At 27.6% G+C, this 19,139-nt stretch overlaps 1 protein-coding gene across 1 annotated transcript in view; it reads left to right on the plus strand.

Annotated features, from left to right (window-relative positions):
• Positions 1 to 540: 540 nt before the first annotated feature.
• Positions 541 to 19,139, plus strand: part of LOC142330992 (uncharacterized) — a 50,536-nt gene continuing 31,937 nt past the window's right edge. The window contains exons 1-2 of the mRNA XM_075376520.1: positions 541 to 673; positions 16,098 to 17,876. Coding sequence (XP_075232635.1) covers positions 16,169 to 17,876 — 1,708 coding nt within the window. The 5' untranslated portion in view covers positions 541 to 673; positions 16,098 to 16,168. The remainder of the gene's footprint in view (positions 674 to 16,097; positions 17,877 to 19,139) is intronic.

Genomic DNA, 19,139 nt, shown 5'->3' on the forward strand with positions numbered 1-19,139 from the left:
TTGCTGTGAAATGAGACCTCAACGGAATCTGTAAGTTATCCAAATAAATTTTTATACGCTTTTAAAATTGTGAAGAACTTTTTTAATCACCCGATTGGTACCAATTACAAATTGCTAAAAAAAAATAAATAATATAAAAAAGCATTTGCTTCTACAACTTTAGCATATCAAAATCTAATAAAAAAATTGTAAACTTGAAAATCAATATTTTTAGTTATTATGTTCTAGCATGTCCTATTTTTATATTTATTTTTTCATAAAACTCTTCTAAAAGTGTTTAGATCTAAAGTAAAGTGCCTAATTAAACATAACATATGTATGCACAATAATAATGATAAAGGATTTTGTGTTTAACTATTATTCTATTTTCTTATGATTATTAATTTCATATTATTTATTGTTACCATATGATTATTTCATACTAGTTTATTACTTTCATATGATTGTTTTTTCGTGTTATCTCAAGTAGAGCCATTACTGTTATCAATTAGTAATAAAATGAAATACTGATATACACACTAATATCTTTGTTTATAGAGTTTCCTAGTAGATAAGTAACAGAGCGTGATAAATTTTAAGATATAATATGAACTTAGTTAACTTCGTAAAAGGTTTTGATACATTGTGAGTTGTATTTGTGACACAAAATGTTAATGAAAGACATTTAAGTTATGTAAGTATTTCATTTTTTTTAAATTTACTACAAAGTTTAAGCAGAATTTTACAATTTACAGTTTATTTTATAAATTGTAAAATTTTAATTTTTTATTTTATAAATTTTTTATAAAATTACAAATAAATTAATCTGAAATTATATTTCTGTATAATTTGTGCACCAACATTTTATTTTATTTATTTTTTTGTATTAACTTCTGCAGTTAAATATGTATATACAATGCATTTTTTTCAAAATAGAAGGAGGGTACATTAATCTCTTTCTTTATACTATCGGCCATAGCATTTCTTATGGCTGTGAAACATGTAAAGCACTTGATGTACAAGTGGCAACAATCAAGAATTACTTTAACTGTTGACGAAGTTTGCTTTTCATGATGTTTTGTAATAGTCAGTCCCTATAATGTACAATTGAAGGTAACACAGGTAGTTTTAGTAAAAAAAGGCAACAGAAAATCACTCCTTACTTTCCTATTAAGTGAATATAAAAATATTTTATTCAGATTTGTAGATTGTAGTTAAAATAGCAATGTAGATTGTACAGTACATATCAGGAATAGGTATAACTAAAAAAAGGAATTACACCTCTTTTGTAAGGACAGATCAAGTGAAAAGTGAAACCATGTTAAAACATTGAACAGAGGTATATTTTGTCACAAAATCAACACAATTAATTTTGTAAAAAAATAAATGAAGTCTTTATAAAATAATAAAAACAATTTTATGAAATAATTATAAAGCAAATAAGTGAAAATATTAAATAAATAAAATTAGTACAAAAAAATAAAAATTTAGGAAGTGTTACAGGAAATTATTTGAACCATGTTACTTATAAATGACAATACAGAAAACCCTGGTAATTTTTGTTTGTTTTGTTTTTTATTTTAATTACTATTAATTAAAAAATAATAAATGAGATAATATTATTTTTTAATAAGTTTTTTAATTTTATTTTAATTAAATTTAATAGGAATGTTTGTAGATGTGTCAATAAGTTTTTAAAAAGGCAGCAAAGCATGGTAAGGCCCCTTCTCATTTTCAAAGAAGTTCTGTGTTACACAAAAATTATGTTTTTGTTTGATAAAGTTTGGATATTATTGTTTATTTTTTTTAGAAACAGATAATTTCTCTTTTGTTGTTACAAATGTAGCAGATATATAAATATATAATATGATATAGATATATATATATATATCTTTATATATTATAGACATATAAATATATAATATATAAATGAATGGAGTATGGATAAGTTAAAATTTTTAATTTACTAAAGACCAGCTGATTGTTGGCCTTTCTACCTTGCAGCATTTCATACCTCTAATTCCATCCTGGGTCAACCACATTTTTTCCTCCTTCTAGTCTCTCCTTATTATGTGTTAAACAATACTAATTCATGCTTTTCTCTAACCTCTTTATCACTGGTACTGCTTCCAACTCTTCTCTGATGTTTACATTTCTTATTTAGTTCCTTTCAGTTTTGCCTACCATTCTTTCTCAGATATTTCACTTCTATTGCTGTTATTATGCTGCTGTACTTATCTTCCATAGTTCATGTCTGTTCCATACAGTAATATTTGAACATATACCATATGGTATAATGTGACTTATCATTTCTGCTAATTTCTTTCTTCCATACAGGAACATTGTTCAAATTGTAAAATATCTGATTAGCTTTTCTGATTCAGTTATTTATTTTATCCTGTGCCTTATTCATAGTTATTAATGCTCCTTGATATTCATAGTTATCCAAACTAACATCATTTCACTTGTATCCAATTACTTGGCCCTCTAACTTCCATAAGCTTACTTTTCTTAACATTAACCTCCATGCCTTTTCCTTCTAACATACTACTCCATTCCAGGATTCTGAAAATTCCTTGCATTATCATTAATTAGAAAACTATCATCTGTGTATATGAGTGGTTGTAGGTAAACCAGTCTCAAATTCCAATTTGTAATTCTTCATCTCCTTTTACAACATTTTATAAATGAATCTATAAATATGCTTTGTACCTTTTTTCCTTTTTAAAAATACCAATAATTTTCCCACCCATCTTGATTAGAACTAACATTTCTTTATACATACTATTTATTATACTTATTAATTTTCTAGAAGGTCAGATATCTTTCAATGCATTGCAAATAAAGGGCACAATAGTTTCTCACAGCATTGTCTCTCTTGTGAATTGATATTACGGCATTTTTCTCTGAATCCTTAAATATAACTTCCTCTTTCCAAACAGTTTTAAAAAGTTTCTGCAATCACACTTTTTTCCAATCAAATTTTTATCAGCGTGGAATACCTGTTTATCTTTTTCATTATAAATGTTCCTTACCCTCCTTTCTCTCTCACTATCTCAAATCTTTGATTTTAATCAAAAGCTTTCTTTATTATTTCTATAACTGACTCAACTGCTTTCTCAAATTTCCCTCAAGATTCAGTTTTTACTTTTCTTACTTCATGTGTCTTGCTTCTATATACACTCTCCAGTTTTATTTGACTTCAGTTATTCCTCCATTTTATGTGTGACATATCATTTGACCAACGTCCACCTACAAACTTCTTCAGCTGCTTTCAATATTGTGTCCTGAATTATCTTCAAAATTTTCTCCATCATCAGCCCTCCATCATCTTCTCCAGCAAATCGTTCTTCTATTTTTTTAAATATATTCCCCTTGATTATTAGGCTATGCAATACTTTTATTTTAATTTTTCTTTTAGCTTTTCTTTGTATTCCAAGTCTAAAATGTGTTTTCAGTATTAAAGGCTCATGTTGAGTACCTAATTCTCCACCGCAATAAACACATATATCTAATAAAATACTTTGGATTTTCTTAGAATACACTATGTAGAGTTTTACTAGAACTGTCAGCATGTAAATTGGCACAAAAAACTACTAGCATTCAGCAAACATTTGGCACGGTACTAAGCTGACTGAAAAACATTGTCAGTTTAGTATCGATGATATTTATAACAAAAAGTACATACAGTACTATATAATTAAAACTAGTTAGTATCCCAATTAATATTATTATTTTAAAGTACTTTAAATAATTTTTTTGTTTTTTACTATCTTTATTGCTGTAGCTCGCAAATTCTGAAGTCACTGTCGTTGGTAAATTCTAAAGAGCTCATGTCTGATTCTGAATTCACAAAATTGTCGGGGTGCACAACACATAAATGTTCATCTTCAATGTATTATTTTCAGCAATGACAACATGCTCACAGATATTGCTCCACTCAGCTTCAGACACTTTATGAAATTCCTCTTCAGCTAACTTAAGAATGTCCGACATGTTAAAAGTTGTATTTCTTTTACCTATTTGCCCTTTCACTTGATTCCAAACCATTTCAATGGCATTTAAGTAAGGATGATAAGGTGGCAACCGTAGAATTGTGTGACCGTAATTTTTGAAAATGTCATCTATTAGAGATTTCTTGTTTTTCTTTCTGTAATTTTTTATCATATAATTCAGTTTATTTCATAGCAGAAGAACAGTTAATTCATTAGTCAGCTAACCATTCTATCATATTGCTTTTTAAAGAGTTAGAATTTGGCTGCTTTTAGAGCAGAACCTTGTGACACAATGCATTATTTAGTACAATGACCGACCGAGGTGGCAAGTTGGGAATACACTTCTCCCGTAACCATTTTGTGTACCTTTCGAATCCATCAATCTGTGAAAATCTCCTTTCTAATTTGACTCTTATGTAAATAAAGCATTGTTAATTAATTCTTTATTACAGCTGTCATGAACAATTATTAATAGTAAGCCCTTGGATACTGTCGTTTTCAGTCACATGAAGGTTTGTTGTGTGTATGCACGATTTTGGTGTTGCATGACTATTGTAAATGTAGGTATCATCTGTGTATACAATCAGTCTAGCTTCTCCATGAAATTTCATTGTTTGCACTTTAATGTCATGCCATTCTATCAGTATTTTCTGGTTGTCTTCTGTTTTTTTTTTCCATCTAAATCCCATTTTACATAATATTCTCCTTAAAGATCTTTCACTCCCTTTTGAAATTAATTTCACTTTCGCAGGCTTTTCGCATAATTCTCTTCACAGTAGGAACGCATTTTTCAGTTACATAAAATTTATTTATTAAATACCTCAAAGCAACCGTGTGAAACAAATCTAAATTGCACACAGTACTGGGATGATTTACACGTTTTCTCAGCAAAACAAACATGGATGGCTTCTCAGTTTCATTTGATTTCCCTTCTGCTATAATTCTTTGGACTGTTCTTTTTGATACTTTTTCATTTGAACAACCATATTCAGCACTTCAGTTTTCTTCACTATTCCATTTCTGGCATTGCTTTGTAAAAGATTGTAAAAATTGAATACTATTTTCCTTGCCTGACTATGAATTACTGTACCTTTTTCTCCTAACTTGCGCATTTTAAAAGAAAATAACTGTATTGAAATATTAAAAATTTAAATGACTGAATTTAAGACAAAAACTTAAATGAAAAGAAGACAAAAATTAATTAAAAAAGCTTATCACCCGCTTCATAATTACAAATTATCTTTTTATTTTAAAAAAATCTGCTAAGTTAGTCTAGTGGTTAAACTTGTTATTGCAAATCAGCTGATTTTTGAAGTTGAGAGTTCTAAGATTTGAGTTCTAGTAAAGGCAGTTGCTTTTATATGGATTTGAATATTAGACTATGGATACCAGTGTTCTTTGGTGGTTGGGTTTCAATTAACCAGAAGTCTCAGGAGTGATCAACCTGACTCTGTTCAGGACTATATGTTTACCACTATATCTACACTTACATAATTGCATTTACCTATACACAAAACACCAGATCTGGCAGTAGCTGGAAAAAACTGGTTGAAGTAAATAATAAATTTAAAAAGAGCAATGCATCTTCAAAAAAAAAGATATCCAAAATGAGTATTTCTTGAAACCCGTACCATTTTAAAATTCAACATCAACAAAAATAAGTCAGTTTATGACAACAAATTAAGCTGTATACATCTTTGTGGACTTAATTAATACATTTATTAGTAGAAAAACTTAATTACATACTAAATACTTACAGCAGCTAGTACTTATTCTTATAACTAGAGATATTACAAGTTAATTTTTCCTGCTTTATGCTTAAGCTAAGCATAGAACTCCATGTTTAATTTTATTGTTATTTTATTCTATTAAGTCATTATGGTATTTAATTTTTAATCCCAGGGTATAAGTCTTGTTATTTATTCTGATAAGTCATTACAGTATTAACTTTTTAAGCCCAAGAGATAAATCCTTACATATTTTTTTCATGGGACACTGCCATTAAACTTAATTTGTACTTAGCAACACAACTTATTGTATTTTCTTTTAATTTATCTTTTTTTTAAATGTTAAAAATAACTTTTAGGTTGGTTTATTTAATCATTGTTCACATTTAATATTTCATAAACATATATAAAGTACTCGTACATATATTATAAAATCTTAATAACCTTTTGTAAAGATAATACATGTGCATGCATGCGCATGCACGTGCACACATATACACATGATGAGTGCATAAATATATACTTGGCAATTATTGTTTTTACAATAAATGATGTTCTGTTCTGCTGACATATAAGTATTTAGTGTTTTAGATTTTATTTGTTTAATAAGTGAAGTAACCATTAACAGTTGCAGATGATTTGTCACGTGAGTTACAAGACAATTTTAACAAATGGCCAACCTATTAACACAATAAACCTGCATCCCATGCCAGTACTAAATGACATTAAGTGGCCAAAGTTTTCAAGGATTTTTGTCTATCAATAAAATTGTTGTTATCTTTAGATAATGTGTACTTTAATATTTTTCAATTAACCCCTTCAAAATTGTAATTATATTCTGCATTGTTTTTATTATCTTCATGTATTTACATAATAATTATTTTTTGAATATTCAAATAATTCATTAACATTTTGACCACAGTAACAAAATTTAATATTATATAAAATATAAACCACCAAAACATTGTAATTAAGTTAAACTTACCTTATTAATCTCCAATAATTGTTTTTTTCTGCAGTAACCTGCATCTGCAGTCGATATTATATTCTGTGTTTATTACATTAAAACTTATTCTTTTAAATAATTTGTAATGTTTTCTATTTTATTTTTAAAATCTAGTATAACTATTTCAGACATAATAGCAGATATAGATGAACCCATTGGTAAGCCTTCTGTTTGCAAATAACAATTATCATACTCAAAGTTATTTTGAAGATAAATATTTCAATAGTGACTAATGCATTGGTGTATTCTGGAGTTTATTGTCTTGTCAACTGGTATATTAGAGTATGTGTTAGAGATATCATAATTTACCATTTTTGTTAAAATTTAATGGAATTTAATTTATTTATATCTTCAAAACTATTATTTATATTATATAAAAAATAATTTGGATAAATTCATCTTTGTTCTAAGTATTTTATCTATTATTTTAGCTACGAAATATGCAAGTGCTGTTTTAAAATGTAATAAAGGTCTTATAAGATTATTTATTTTATGTAATTTTGTAAGTCCAATACATTTTGGAGGTAATGGTATTTAGGGATATATAGTTTTGAATGGAAATTTAATTTTCATAATTAGATATTTGTTTATATTTAGCTATTAATTTTTTTACAATTCTTAAGCCATATACAGCTGAAGTTGCGATAACGCAACGTAATTTGTTTTGCATTATTGTTAATACTTGTTTACTGTTTTTTATTAGCCTGTTTTAATAACAATCTTTCATATTATTAAATAATAGAAAAACGTTTTTGTTGGTAATAAGTATATTATGTTGTTCACCAAATTTAATCATTTTTTGCTTCTTCTGAGATGATCTATAAGTAATTTATATAAGATTAAACTCCATTGTACAATATTATTTTAATTGATAATTACATACTCAAAAACAGCATTAATTTTTATATAAAAACTTATCATCAATTATTTATTATATCTATATCTAAACAGAAAAAAAATGAATGTTGCATTTTCACAACTTCAACAGCAATGAATAATTAGAAACACTCATTGTTACAGACATATTTATTCATCACATAAACTTGCTCTCTTATACAGTTTAGTCATTCCATTACAGTGATTTTTAGTTGAAAGAATCTTGATTTTTGTTTTTGTGCTTAGATTAGTTTATGTGAATCAGTTTATTTTGTGATGTTTCATTTCAATTTTTCTTTTATTCACCATATGGCTTTTGCAGAAAACAAAAGTTGATGAAATTATCACTATATTACAAGATATTGATCATTATGGTAATGAAAGTCTGACCAAGATTGTTATGTTTCCTCCTTATAAGATCAACGATGTTAGTAATGAAGAACCTATAGATGAAAATATTCTTGAGGATGTGGAAATGACAGATACTCCAAAAGATATAGCTGGTACTCTTGAAATTCATTTTGAATCTAAAGTTAACTAAACAAATGAAACATTTGAAGACCCTACTCTGACTTGTAGTAACTTAAATTTCCAGAGTAAGCAAAAAAAACTGGAAAATAATATAGGGAAAAGACAAAAAATACAGTTGGCTACTGTGTGGAAAAAATCTTACCAAAATATAATTCACTGCCAGAAAATACAGAAAATGAAATTTTTTAATTTTTAGGCTAAAGTTATCAATAAAAATGAAGTTGAACTCTTTCTTGAAATGTTTTATGATGATATTATCTCTCTAATATCAGTACAATCTGAAAAATATGCTGCCCAAAAAAATCATCTAGGCTTCAAGTAACCTAACCATCTTATGTGAAGGTTTATCAGAATTTTACTGTTTTCTGGATATTTTTGATTTCCAAGAAAAGATATGTAAAGGGAAACAAGTAAAGATGTCCATGATAATATCGTAAAGAAACCCATGAGCTCCCAGTAATATAGAGATATAAAAAGAAATATACATTTGGTTGAAATATTATATATGATATATTAAATACTACAAACATGTTCTCTAAAGTTTCCCTTTCCTTCCCCAATCTTTGTTTTCCCTTATTTCTTTTTCTCCTTCTTATTTCCCAGTTTCCCCTTTTTATTTTTTTTCCTTTCCCCTTTTCTTTTCCTTTCCTGTTTTCCCATTTTTTTCTTTTTTCCCTTCTTCCCTTTTTACCTTCTTCCCTTTTACCTTTTTCTATTTTCCCTTTTCCAGTTTTCCCTCTTTTCCCTTTCCAATTTTTCCCTTTCTCTCTTTATCCCCACTTATAAATCGGTTCAGTAGTTGTTTAGTCTATAGCGAACACATATATTGGAAACACTGAAATGGAATCATAAAATATTTAGTGTAGCGTGTGTTGCTTTTACGTCCAACAGATAGCGCTGTTTTTTTTTTAAAAAAGGCACGTTTTTACCTGTCACAGGTGTGACATCTTAGGTATATAAAAAGACACACGTATTCGAATGCAATGTTGTGCCAAAATTTAAAAAGCAATCGGTAAAGAACTTTCGGAGATTTAAGATTTTGAACTAACGAACATTTACATTTTTATTTATGTAGATGGAACGACAACTCTCCTGTTTCTCCAGTTATAAATTTTCAGTCCACTGAATATTGTCAAAAGGTATTCTAAGGTGAAAAAAATGAAAATTTCAAACCAACAGCCGGATCTCATGAAGCATTACAATCGCAATATGGATGGGGTTGATTCACTGATTTGGTGTCAGCAACTGTCGAATAACAATGAAAGGAAAAAAATGATGGTGGCATTTGTTCTCAAAGTTTCTTAATGTGGCTTTAAACTGGAAGCTTTATCAATACATCTACAAAGAACATGTCGCGCAAGTCAAATTTCAACTACTTGTAGTTATCACATTATTATCATCAAAGGCAAATAACAGAGAAGAAATTGCTATTCCACAAATGCAGAGACTTGGACGACCAACAAGGTTTCCCACTGCAACAACTCAGTGACACTCAATTGACAAGCATCTTCCTGAAAAAGACGTAAAGAATAGAAAAATTTGCTGCCAGTAATGTTAAAGTACAACAGCATTATCGAGTAATAAAAGTAAAGTTGGAGTTCACCCAAAATGTTTTATTGATTACCATAAAAAATAAACTTGATATATTCAGTGTATACTGAAATAAAACATAAAGATAACATTTATATTGTATCCTAATTTCTGTTCTATTTAGTTTTTATTTAGATTCATAAAATACAAAAAGAAGAAAAAAATAGTAAGCTAAATCCAGTTTGTGTTAATTTAGACACCCTTTTCTGTTGAAGTTGCATTTTCACAACATTTTCGATACATAATTATATCAGAGGGTCAAAAATCATATAAATTATTCAAAAGCATGTATAAACCTAAGTAATCATTTTACGACCATTACATCAGAGTACAGCAAAATATAGGTGAAATATTTGTTTGTTGGGGCGTTTATTTTTTAAAATTATTTTCCTTAGTGTAATTATTCTTAAGTTCTTTGTCTTTGTGTATAATAATCTGTCTTAGTCTTATCCGATTTTAATAATATTAAATCATTGTCATGAAGTTTATTTTTGTAGTTAGAAAATCTCATATTTTGTAATCATTTGTTTAATTTTTACATTTTGTTATTTTTAATATTATGACTATATTTATTATTTTATTCTTATCCAACCTGTCCATTTCATTAATATTACATATTATTAATTACAGTTTTAACTGTAATCTTCTTGATTATATTGTACTTAATATGATTAAATTAAATTTGAAAGCATTTGTAATTATTAATTTTTCTTTATTATCAAAAAAATATATTAGTAAAATTTTTAATAATGTTATAAGATTCTATTTTTTGTTTTTTTATAATTATACGACTGCCCAAAAAAAGGAGTAATGTATTTAGGGCGTATGTATATATGTTCCACCATATCAGCTCAACGGATTTAGCTATATGACCCCGCTTTGTAATTCTTACGTTACCTTGAGTGTCATAGGATAATAATAATAAATAATAGTAAAATAAAAGCTAATAATAAATATAGGCTATAATAATATGTTTTATATAAATTTAAAAAAATTGAAATACTATCACATGAATGAGTCTTTTTGAATTACTCGCATCTCAACGCTTCATTTGGAAACCTCGTATCTCATACACGTGAAGTTGTTGTATAACTAGTGTTTTTACATGACTACCCAAAAAGGAGTTTAACGTATTTATGGTGTATGTATGCATGCTTTTTCCTTCCAACGTAGCAGCTCAATGGCTGAACCGAATTAGATGTATGACCTGTCCTGGAATCTTTATGTTACCGGGAGTGTCATAAACTATATAAATATGTAGAACCGAGCAGTTATAGCTAGGTACTTGTGCAGGGAAATAGATGAATGGCAGTAAATAGAGGAAAAACTTCTTTGCTAGAACGGCTCACTGTATGACACATATATATTTAGTGGTAGAGATTTGCCGGTTGAAGCGTAAACTTTAATGAATTGAATTAATGAACTGTGAACTGTGACCCTCTACCACTGTGTGAGTTGGGTTTGAACTGGATAATTCGAATCATACGAATGATAATATTACAAAAATAATAAGATTAAATTTATATTAAATAAATTAAAAAACTTTCTGTTTAATATTCATGTGCTTCTCGTGGGGACTGTGTGAGGCCAGAGTGGAGGTGATGCGAGAACCTCGTGCGATGCTAGACCAATCACCACCATCAACTGGTAACAAATGGGATACCTCTGGGGGTGGTGTTTTGAGAGGTGCAATGGGATGGTCTTAAAATATCTCTCCAAACAATCTACAGATTTTCAAAATTCAAACAAGGTATTTGTTAGTAGGTTAAAAGCTAACTTTGCATGCATCAGGTACACTCTTGATCTCACAGATCACAGTTATTCAGAAATGTTATATCTTCGCGACCAGTCTTCAGATTCTCAAAATTCAAACGGGGTATTTATTAGTATAATAAAAAATCACGATGGAACCAAATCAGAACAACGTGTATTTTTTTTTTGGGACTCGTGTTTTTTTTTTTTTTAATATTTATCTCTTGTTACGTGACTGCACAAAAAGAAGCATAATGTATTTAGGATGTGTATGTATGTTTGTTTCACCGTAGCAGCTCAACAGCTGAACCAATTTAGATGTATGACCCCCATGTTGCAATCCTTACATTACCAGGAGTGTCATGTATATATAATATAATTATAGTATAATATATATATAGTATAATTTTTCAATTTTTTAAATTTATTTTAATATATATATAATAAATTAATAATATAATAATAAATATAATTATATATATATATATATATATATATTTATATTAAAATAAATTTAAAAAATTGAAAATTATACTATATACAAAATTGTCACCCACACGCTGTTTAATTATCCTATATTAAAGGGGAATTTTTGTCAACAATGTTTTTTTTGGCAGTCCTGTTTTTTATTATAATAATTTTCTGAGAATTAAGATTCGTTAAAATTCTTATGAAATAATTTGTGTTTTCCATTGTATTTATTATTATTATTCCTTATTTTGTTAACTTTATTATCAAAATTTTTATTTAATTTTTCTTTGTGTTTATCTTTTTCATTATCAATTGTTTTCTTAAAATATTTAAACTATAAATCCTAATTTCTGAAGTCTTTCTAAATGTAGAATATACAATTTATTATTATTATTGATAACCTTATCTTAAATGGCTTGTTTAATTTCTTGTTTCATTCTGAATTTTTCATGTAATTCTTTTTATATGTACATTTGTAATAATTTAAAATTAAACAATAGAAATACCATAATCTCCAGAAAAAAATATGATATGGACACCACATGACTTCCTTATACACCACCTATTAAATTATATATACACATTTTTTTAAAATGAAGATTACATGAAAACTTTGTTTTCTTTTTTTTAATTATTATTTATTGTAATTTTTTATAACCAGAGGTTATAATGATTAATAAATTAATATATTTAAATTTAAAAATAAGGAGATGAAGTCGGATTTGAACCGATGTGCCTTCCCTTGTAAGATCCAAATATTTAATTAATTAAAATATTATTTGACTGTAACTCTGGAACCAATGAAAAATAAGTACCACTTATGATATATTGTTGAAAAGCTCTCAACGAGGGCTTATTACTGCAGTTAAGAAAAAGTCCAAAATCCAATTTTTTTTGGATTTTGGGCATTTTTCGTTACTTTTGGTCAAGTTGATTGCAATTAAAAGGGGATGTACACAACTAGATGTTTCTACAGTTCCAAAATTGCAACATCCTACGGCTAATCGTTTTTGAGTTATGCAAGGTACATTCGTACCTACGTACAGACGTCACGCAGAAACTAGTCAAAGTGGATTCGGGGATGGTCAAAATGGATATTTCCATTGAAATCTGAAAACCGAAATTTTTCGCGATCACAATAGTTACTTTTACTTTGTTCAAGAAAGTAAAAAGATAAATCATTAAAAAGAATAAGTTTTAATGTAATAAATATAGAAATATTTAATATCAACTGAAGATGCGGATTATTGCAAAAATCAGTTAATGGAAATTAATAATGTAAGTTTACATTATCTGATTACTATATATTGATACATTTCATCTACACAATCCTGACTTGATACAATTTATTATTATTTACTAATTGGATTAAAATCTATTTTAATTTGGAGATACCAGTGATGCAAAGTAAACAGCTTTATTTTTTTTCATGTAGTAGTCAAACATGGTAATTTCATAAATCATAATTATACCCTACTAAACGGCACTTGTGTGTATGTGTCCCTTAGCTTAGCACCTGTATCTGTATGTACCGATCACTAGCGGAAAATCCCGATTCTTTAGTGCACGTCTCGTGGTGGTCAGGTGTATACTAGTTATATTATTATATATCGATATACCGATATATATGCAAAATATATATGGGAAAATTTAGTATTTTTTAACCAGATCCAAATTTTCGGACGAAATCGCAAATATCTCAAAAATGATCGATCCTAGCTAGCCCTCTGAAATTATTTTTCCATCACCCTCGACGACTTTCCGTCCGCTCCAGTGATACCCGTCGGATGATAATATTTTCAAGTGTCCCCGGGGAGCCAATTGGGAAGGGGGTGCCTCCGCAATATCTCGGCAACCGTTCGTCCGATTTTCAGGATTCAAACGGCGTATAGATCAACAGGTCGAGCGCTGACTGTTTAACACATCGGGTACACTCTTGATCGACCAGATCTTGGTTATCCGGAAATTAAATCGTTTAGCCATATGTTTTGATTTCACTCACCTACCGTAAACCTTACCGAGCCCATCTTTCGCTAAATACGCTCAAACCTGTGCACTAGGGCAGCTGTAAAGTATAAACTTATGAAGACTAAAAAGCAAAAAATAATTAAAAATCGTTTTAAAAACCACTTTTATATTAATTGCACAAAAAAGTAAAAAATAAAAAATATGTAAAAAAAAAATTGTAAAACTCAACTCTTAAATTAAACGCACTAAAATGTAAAAAATAATTTTAGAACGGTAACTCAGAATTGATTTGACAACACGCTTTGATGATGACATGTAGGATTATGTGAAAGTGATAACTTCAAATTAAAAATTTGATGATTTTAATAAAAATTAAAAGTAAAAATCGCCAATTACAATCGGAAATTTTTACGCCAATTAATTTGGCGATTTTTCGCAATTAATTCGATTTAATACATTAATTCGATAAATTCGATCGCGAAAAATTTCGGTTTTCAAATTTCAACGTAAATATCCAGTTTTACCATCCCTGAATCCATTTTGACTAATTTCGGCGTGACGTTTGTACGTACGTATGTATGTATCTCACATAACTGAAAAACGATTAGCCATAGAATTTCGAAATTTTGGATTAAGGTCTGTTGTAACATCTAGTTGTGCCTCCCCTTTTAATTTCAATCGACTGGACCAAAAGTATCCAAAAAAGCCCAAAATCTAAACAATTTGGATTTTGGACTTTTTCTTAACTGCAGTAATAAGCCCTCATTGAGAGCTTTTCAACGATGTAAGTGGTACATATTTCATAAGTGGTACTTATTTTCAATGGTTGCAGAATTATAGCCAACTAAAATTTTAATTAATTAAATATTTGGATCTTACAAGGGGAAGGCACATTGCTTTGAATTCGACTTCATTTCCTTTTTTTTTTTACCTTTATTTTAATTTAAATATATTAATTTATTAATAATTATTAGCCTTTGATTGTAAAAAAAAATATGATAAATAATAATAATTCAATAACAAAAAAAAAATGAAAAGAAAATTTGATGTACTTTTCTATGTAATTTAATACGTGTACCAAAAAGTCATATTGTGTCCATATCAGATTTTTTCTTATGCGTGATGAATGGCCTAAAGAGTGGGGCACAAACACGCACAAGAAAAAATTGGCAGAAATATCACATTTTTAATTTGAAGCTATGACTACAATACAAATTAAATAAACTTTTAAAAAATTATAAAAAACAAATTAACTATTAACTGAAAAATTACATAATACTGTTTTGAATAATCTAAATAAAAAGTGAACGATTAGCTTAAATACAATACAAACAACCATTCAATTCCATCCCTTTTTGTTATTGATAATAAAAATGTTTTATTTATAAAATTTAGATCAATAAGAGTTAAGATTTTATTATTTTAAATAAGATTATATAATATTTTTTGACTGGTTATCTAATCAATACTTTTACTAATTTGCTAATTTCATTCTGTCTATTTTTGGCAAATCTCTTGTTCAACATAGAATCTGGGAAAGATAGTAAACTACTATAATAATCCTTTCTCACCACCCACTCACCCATTTCATTTTCTTATCCTTGATCCCATCTTTCCTGCTAATAATTCAATTGGTCTGACTCTGTTAGATATCCTCCTTGCTTAGGATACCAAGATCTTGATGACAAATGCAATGTATTGTTGGTTATCTGTTAGGGCATTGCCCTAACAAGACAAATCAAGGACTTTCTCTTGTCCTTTGATTGCATAGTAAGACTAGAAGATGAAATGCCTACAGTTTAAAGCCAGGCCTCCTTCCCTAACAAAGTCTTTTCCATTTCTACATCTTCAATTGTCTTTCTGTTTCATTATTTTATCTTTGTTTTCCTTTACTGTTTTATTCTGTTTTCCTTTATTATAACGACTTGTATCATGTCACCTACTTATAGTGTACATATTGAATTACGGGTAACTGTAAAATAGATTATTTGATTTCTTTATCCTGATCAGATTTCATCAAAATATGTTCAATAGTTGACTTTCAGTAAATTCAGTAACTTGGAAGAACATTATAAAAGCCCCCTTAATACAATATGAATTTATGCTACTATTACTTCCTGATTCTAATAAAATATTTTCAGTTAAAGGGAAAAGATTAATTATTTTATGGTTAAATTTATTTAATTATTTTATTTGTTTCAGATAATAATTGTGGAAGATTGTTTATAAACAGATTACATTGTTGCAAATTAGTACAATAAAATTAGAATTACATGAATATGGAAGACGTTACAGATAAGAAAAAATCCTCAGAAATGAAAACAACCAAAACGGATGTACTGACAAGCAATTTATATTACCATTTATTAATAATAACAGAGACAGATCTAACTTATATGAATAAAATAAATATGTTACATTTATTACATTGTATTTTAAACTTATTTTCCAAATTAGATGCTGATGATGAAAGTTTTAATGTATTTAATAAAAAATTAGTTAATGCATTACCTGATTTTAAAACTTCGAATGTAATATTTCAAGATGTATTGGCACTACAGAAAAACTTTAATGAAATTAAATTAGAAGATGGTAGAAATGGACTTTCTTGTAATATTTGTCATGATAATATTGACCATACAAAAATGTCTTTATTTAATCATTTAATCAACTGTAAAGCAGATGAGAAACATAACAATTTTATGTTTGAAGTAATTAATAACTACTTAAGTGGAAATAAGAAGAAAGAATACAATGGTTTTTATTGTGGATATTGTCAAATTTATGATTTCAATAAAAACAATAAGATGAGACACACAATAGATTGCAAAGGTGCAACAGAAGAAATATCTAAATCGAGATGGTATTATTGTGATACATGTCAAGTTGAATTATGCGGTGGTAATAACATCTTATTGATTCATAATCAAACGGATGTTCATAAAATATTAAAATACAACAAAAGTATACAAAGACATAACACGTGTGATTTTCAAACAATAAAAAGTAAAGATGAATTCGATGCAACAGCTTCATGTTCATCTTCATCAGTGAGAAATGAATTAAAAACTAACAATTTAAACTTTATTGATTCTAACGTATCTAAAACAGACGGTAAAGAATTAATGGAAGATTTTATTAAACGCAGTACCAAAGTACAAACTAGTAATGCAGAGTACAAACAATTTATGTTAAATATATTAAAAAAGACAATTAAAAATCCACATAATAAAGATTACAATGGTTATTATTGTGATATTTGTTACTATTGGTCAACTGGTGATGTTGATTCACATAAATATTCAGAAAATCATAGTCAAAATCTTACATCTCGAATGTTTTATATAACAAATCATGAAAAGGAACAGGAATTTAATTTAAAAAAGCACATAGAGATTCAACAATATTTTTGCAGTTGTTGTAAAATATTTATTATTGGTGATAATAATGCATTCAATATACATTCAAAAACAGATGAACATTTATCATTAAAATATGTAACACTACAAAATGAAAATGATGATAGCAAAATTACAAATCCAGAAAGTAATTTTAACATTATTAATTATAATTATAGTACTGATATCACAACACAAGAAATTAAAAAATGCGAATCAATTGATAAAAATTATGATAAATTGATGTATTACAATGCTAATGATAATTACAGTCAATCAAATTTAGCTTCAAACAACAAAAATTATAACATTGAATACTATGAAAGTGATGATAATGAAAATGACAATAAAATGATTAACCCACCATCTTCTTCAGATACTAATAAAGTAATAAACAATGAAACCAATAAATCTAATATTTTGAAAAATACTATTTCTGCAAGTCGGGAAAGTATAAATTCTATTCCAGGTACTTCCAATAATGACAAAAGGAAAAATACAAAAAAAAAAGATAATAAATTAATTCAACCAAATAAGCTACTTCACACGAAGAATTTTCCCAGAACAGCTATTTTAATATCAGGTATGATTTTTCTATACAAATATTATCAGTCCCATTGACTAGAGGCAGTGTATGTAATATAATTTTTCTGATGGAAAAAATACTTTAATTCATTTGTTGATTTACACTATCTCCCCCAGTTTTTCTTATGGTTATGACTATGTAAAGGATCTGAAGTACAACACTAATCACAGTTGCTTTTGTTAGAGAATAGTAGCTGTTATGATACAACCAGTTCCTGTGGCGAATAAATAGAAAATGACACTTTTGAGTTTGAATATCATTTGCATTTTGGAGAGATTGGTATGGTGATATGCAACAGTAAACTTGGCTCAATGTAGAAAGCAAAATAAATCACTTCTCTTCTCATTTTTCTAGCTATTTTTGGTAATGGTTTTGTCATTTTCATAAGTGATTTGTGTCTCATGTCACATTTTCTGAAAATTCTATCTAGTGTCATCTAGAAAACACATTCACATAATGAAACTAAAAACAAATACTATAATAGTAGTTTTTTAACCAGTGTTTGTTATCATTACCAAAATAACTTTTTCAACAAAATACATTCATCCAAAAATTCAACACTGACATAAACATATCTAAACCATAAAACTACAATACAAACCAATTTAAATACCTTTATATTTCATTTTTTTTCTCTTGAAGGTAGTACAAAGCAATCTTATTAAACCCACAAACAGTCAGTGAATTGTTTTTCTCATTTCATGTTTTACCAAAAAATTTGAATCTATTTTTTTTTAATTTATGTACTTGATGTCTAGGTACAACACTTATTTAATTAATTTATTAACCTGCAAAAATCATTTATTCTAAATTTCAATTAATACCTAAAGGAAGAAAGGTATGCACTTCATTTGTATGTCATTCATATCCTCATCTTAATGGGGCTTGAGGTTACTCAATGTTCACAAGTTGATTAGGAAATTAAAATTTTAAAACAAAGAAATGGAAATAAGTTAAAAAATATTGAAATTTTTCAAACTTTAACTTTAAAATTTCTTAGTTTATTTCAAAACGATCATACTTTGTCCCTCCAATCCTGATAAATTTAAGGCATACAATAAAAGCCTAAAAACATCTATTTTTGAGTTCATTGCTGTTTTTATTCTTTGAAATTGCCTATTTAAATGACATAAATAATTTTTACAATAGTATATTGAGAATTATTTTTTCAGTATTCTATTATGATATTATTTAAAATTAATTTTGTGAAATTGTGATTTTTTTGATTAAAACTAGTGTTTTATGATATTTATTTATTCT

This window comes from Lycorma delicatula, chromosome 10, assembly GCF_047948215.1.
Source record: "Lycorma delicatula isolate Av1 chromosome 10, ASM4794821v1, whole genome shotgun sequence".
In the NCBI taxonomy this organism is placed as follows: Eukaryota; Metazoa; Arthropoda; class Insecta; order Hemiptera; family Fulgoridae; genus Lycorma; species Lycorma delicatula.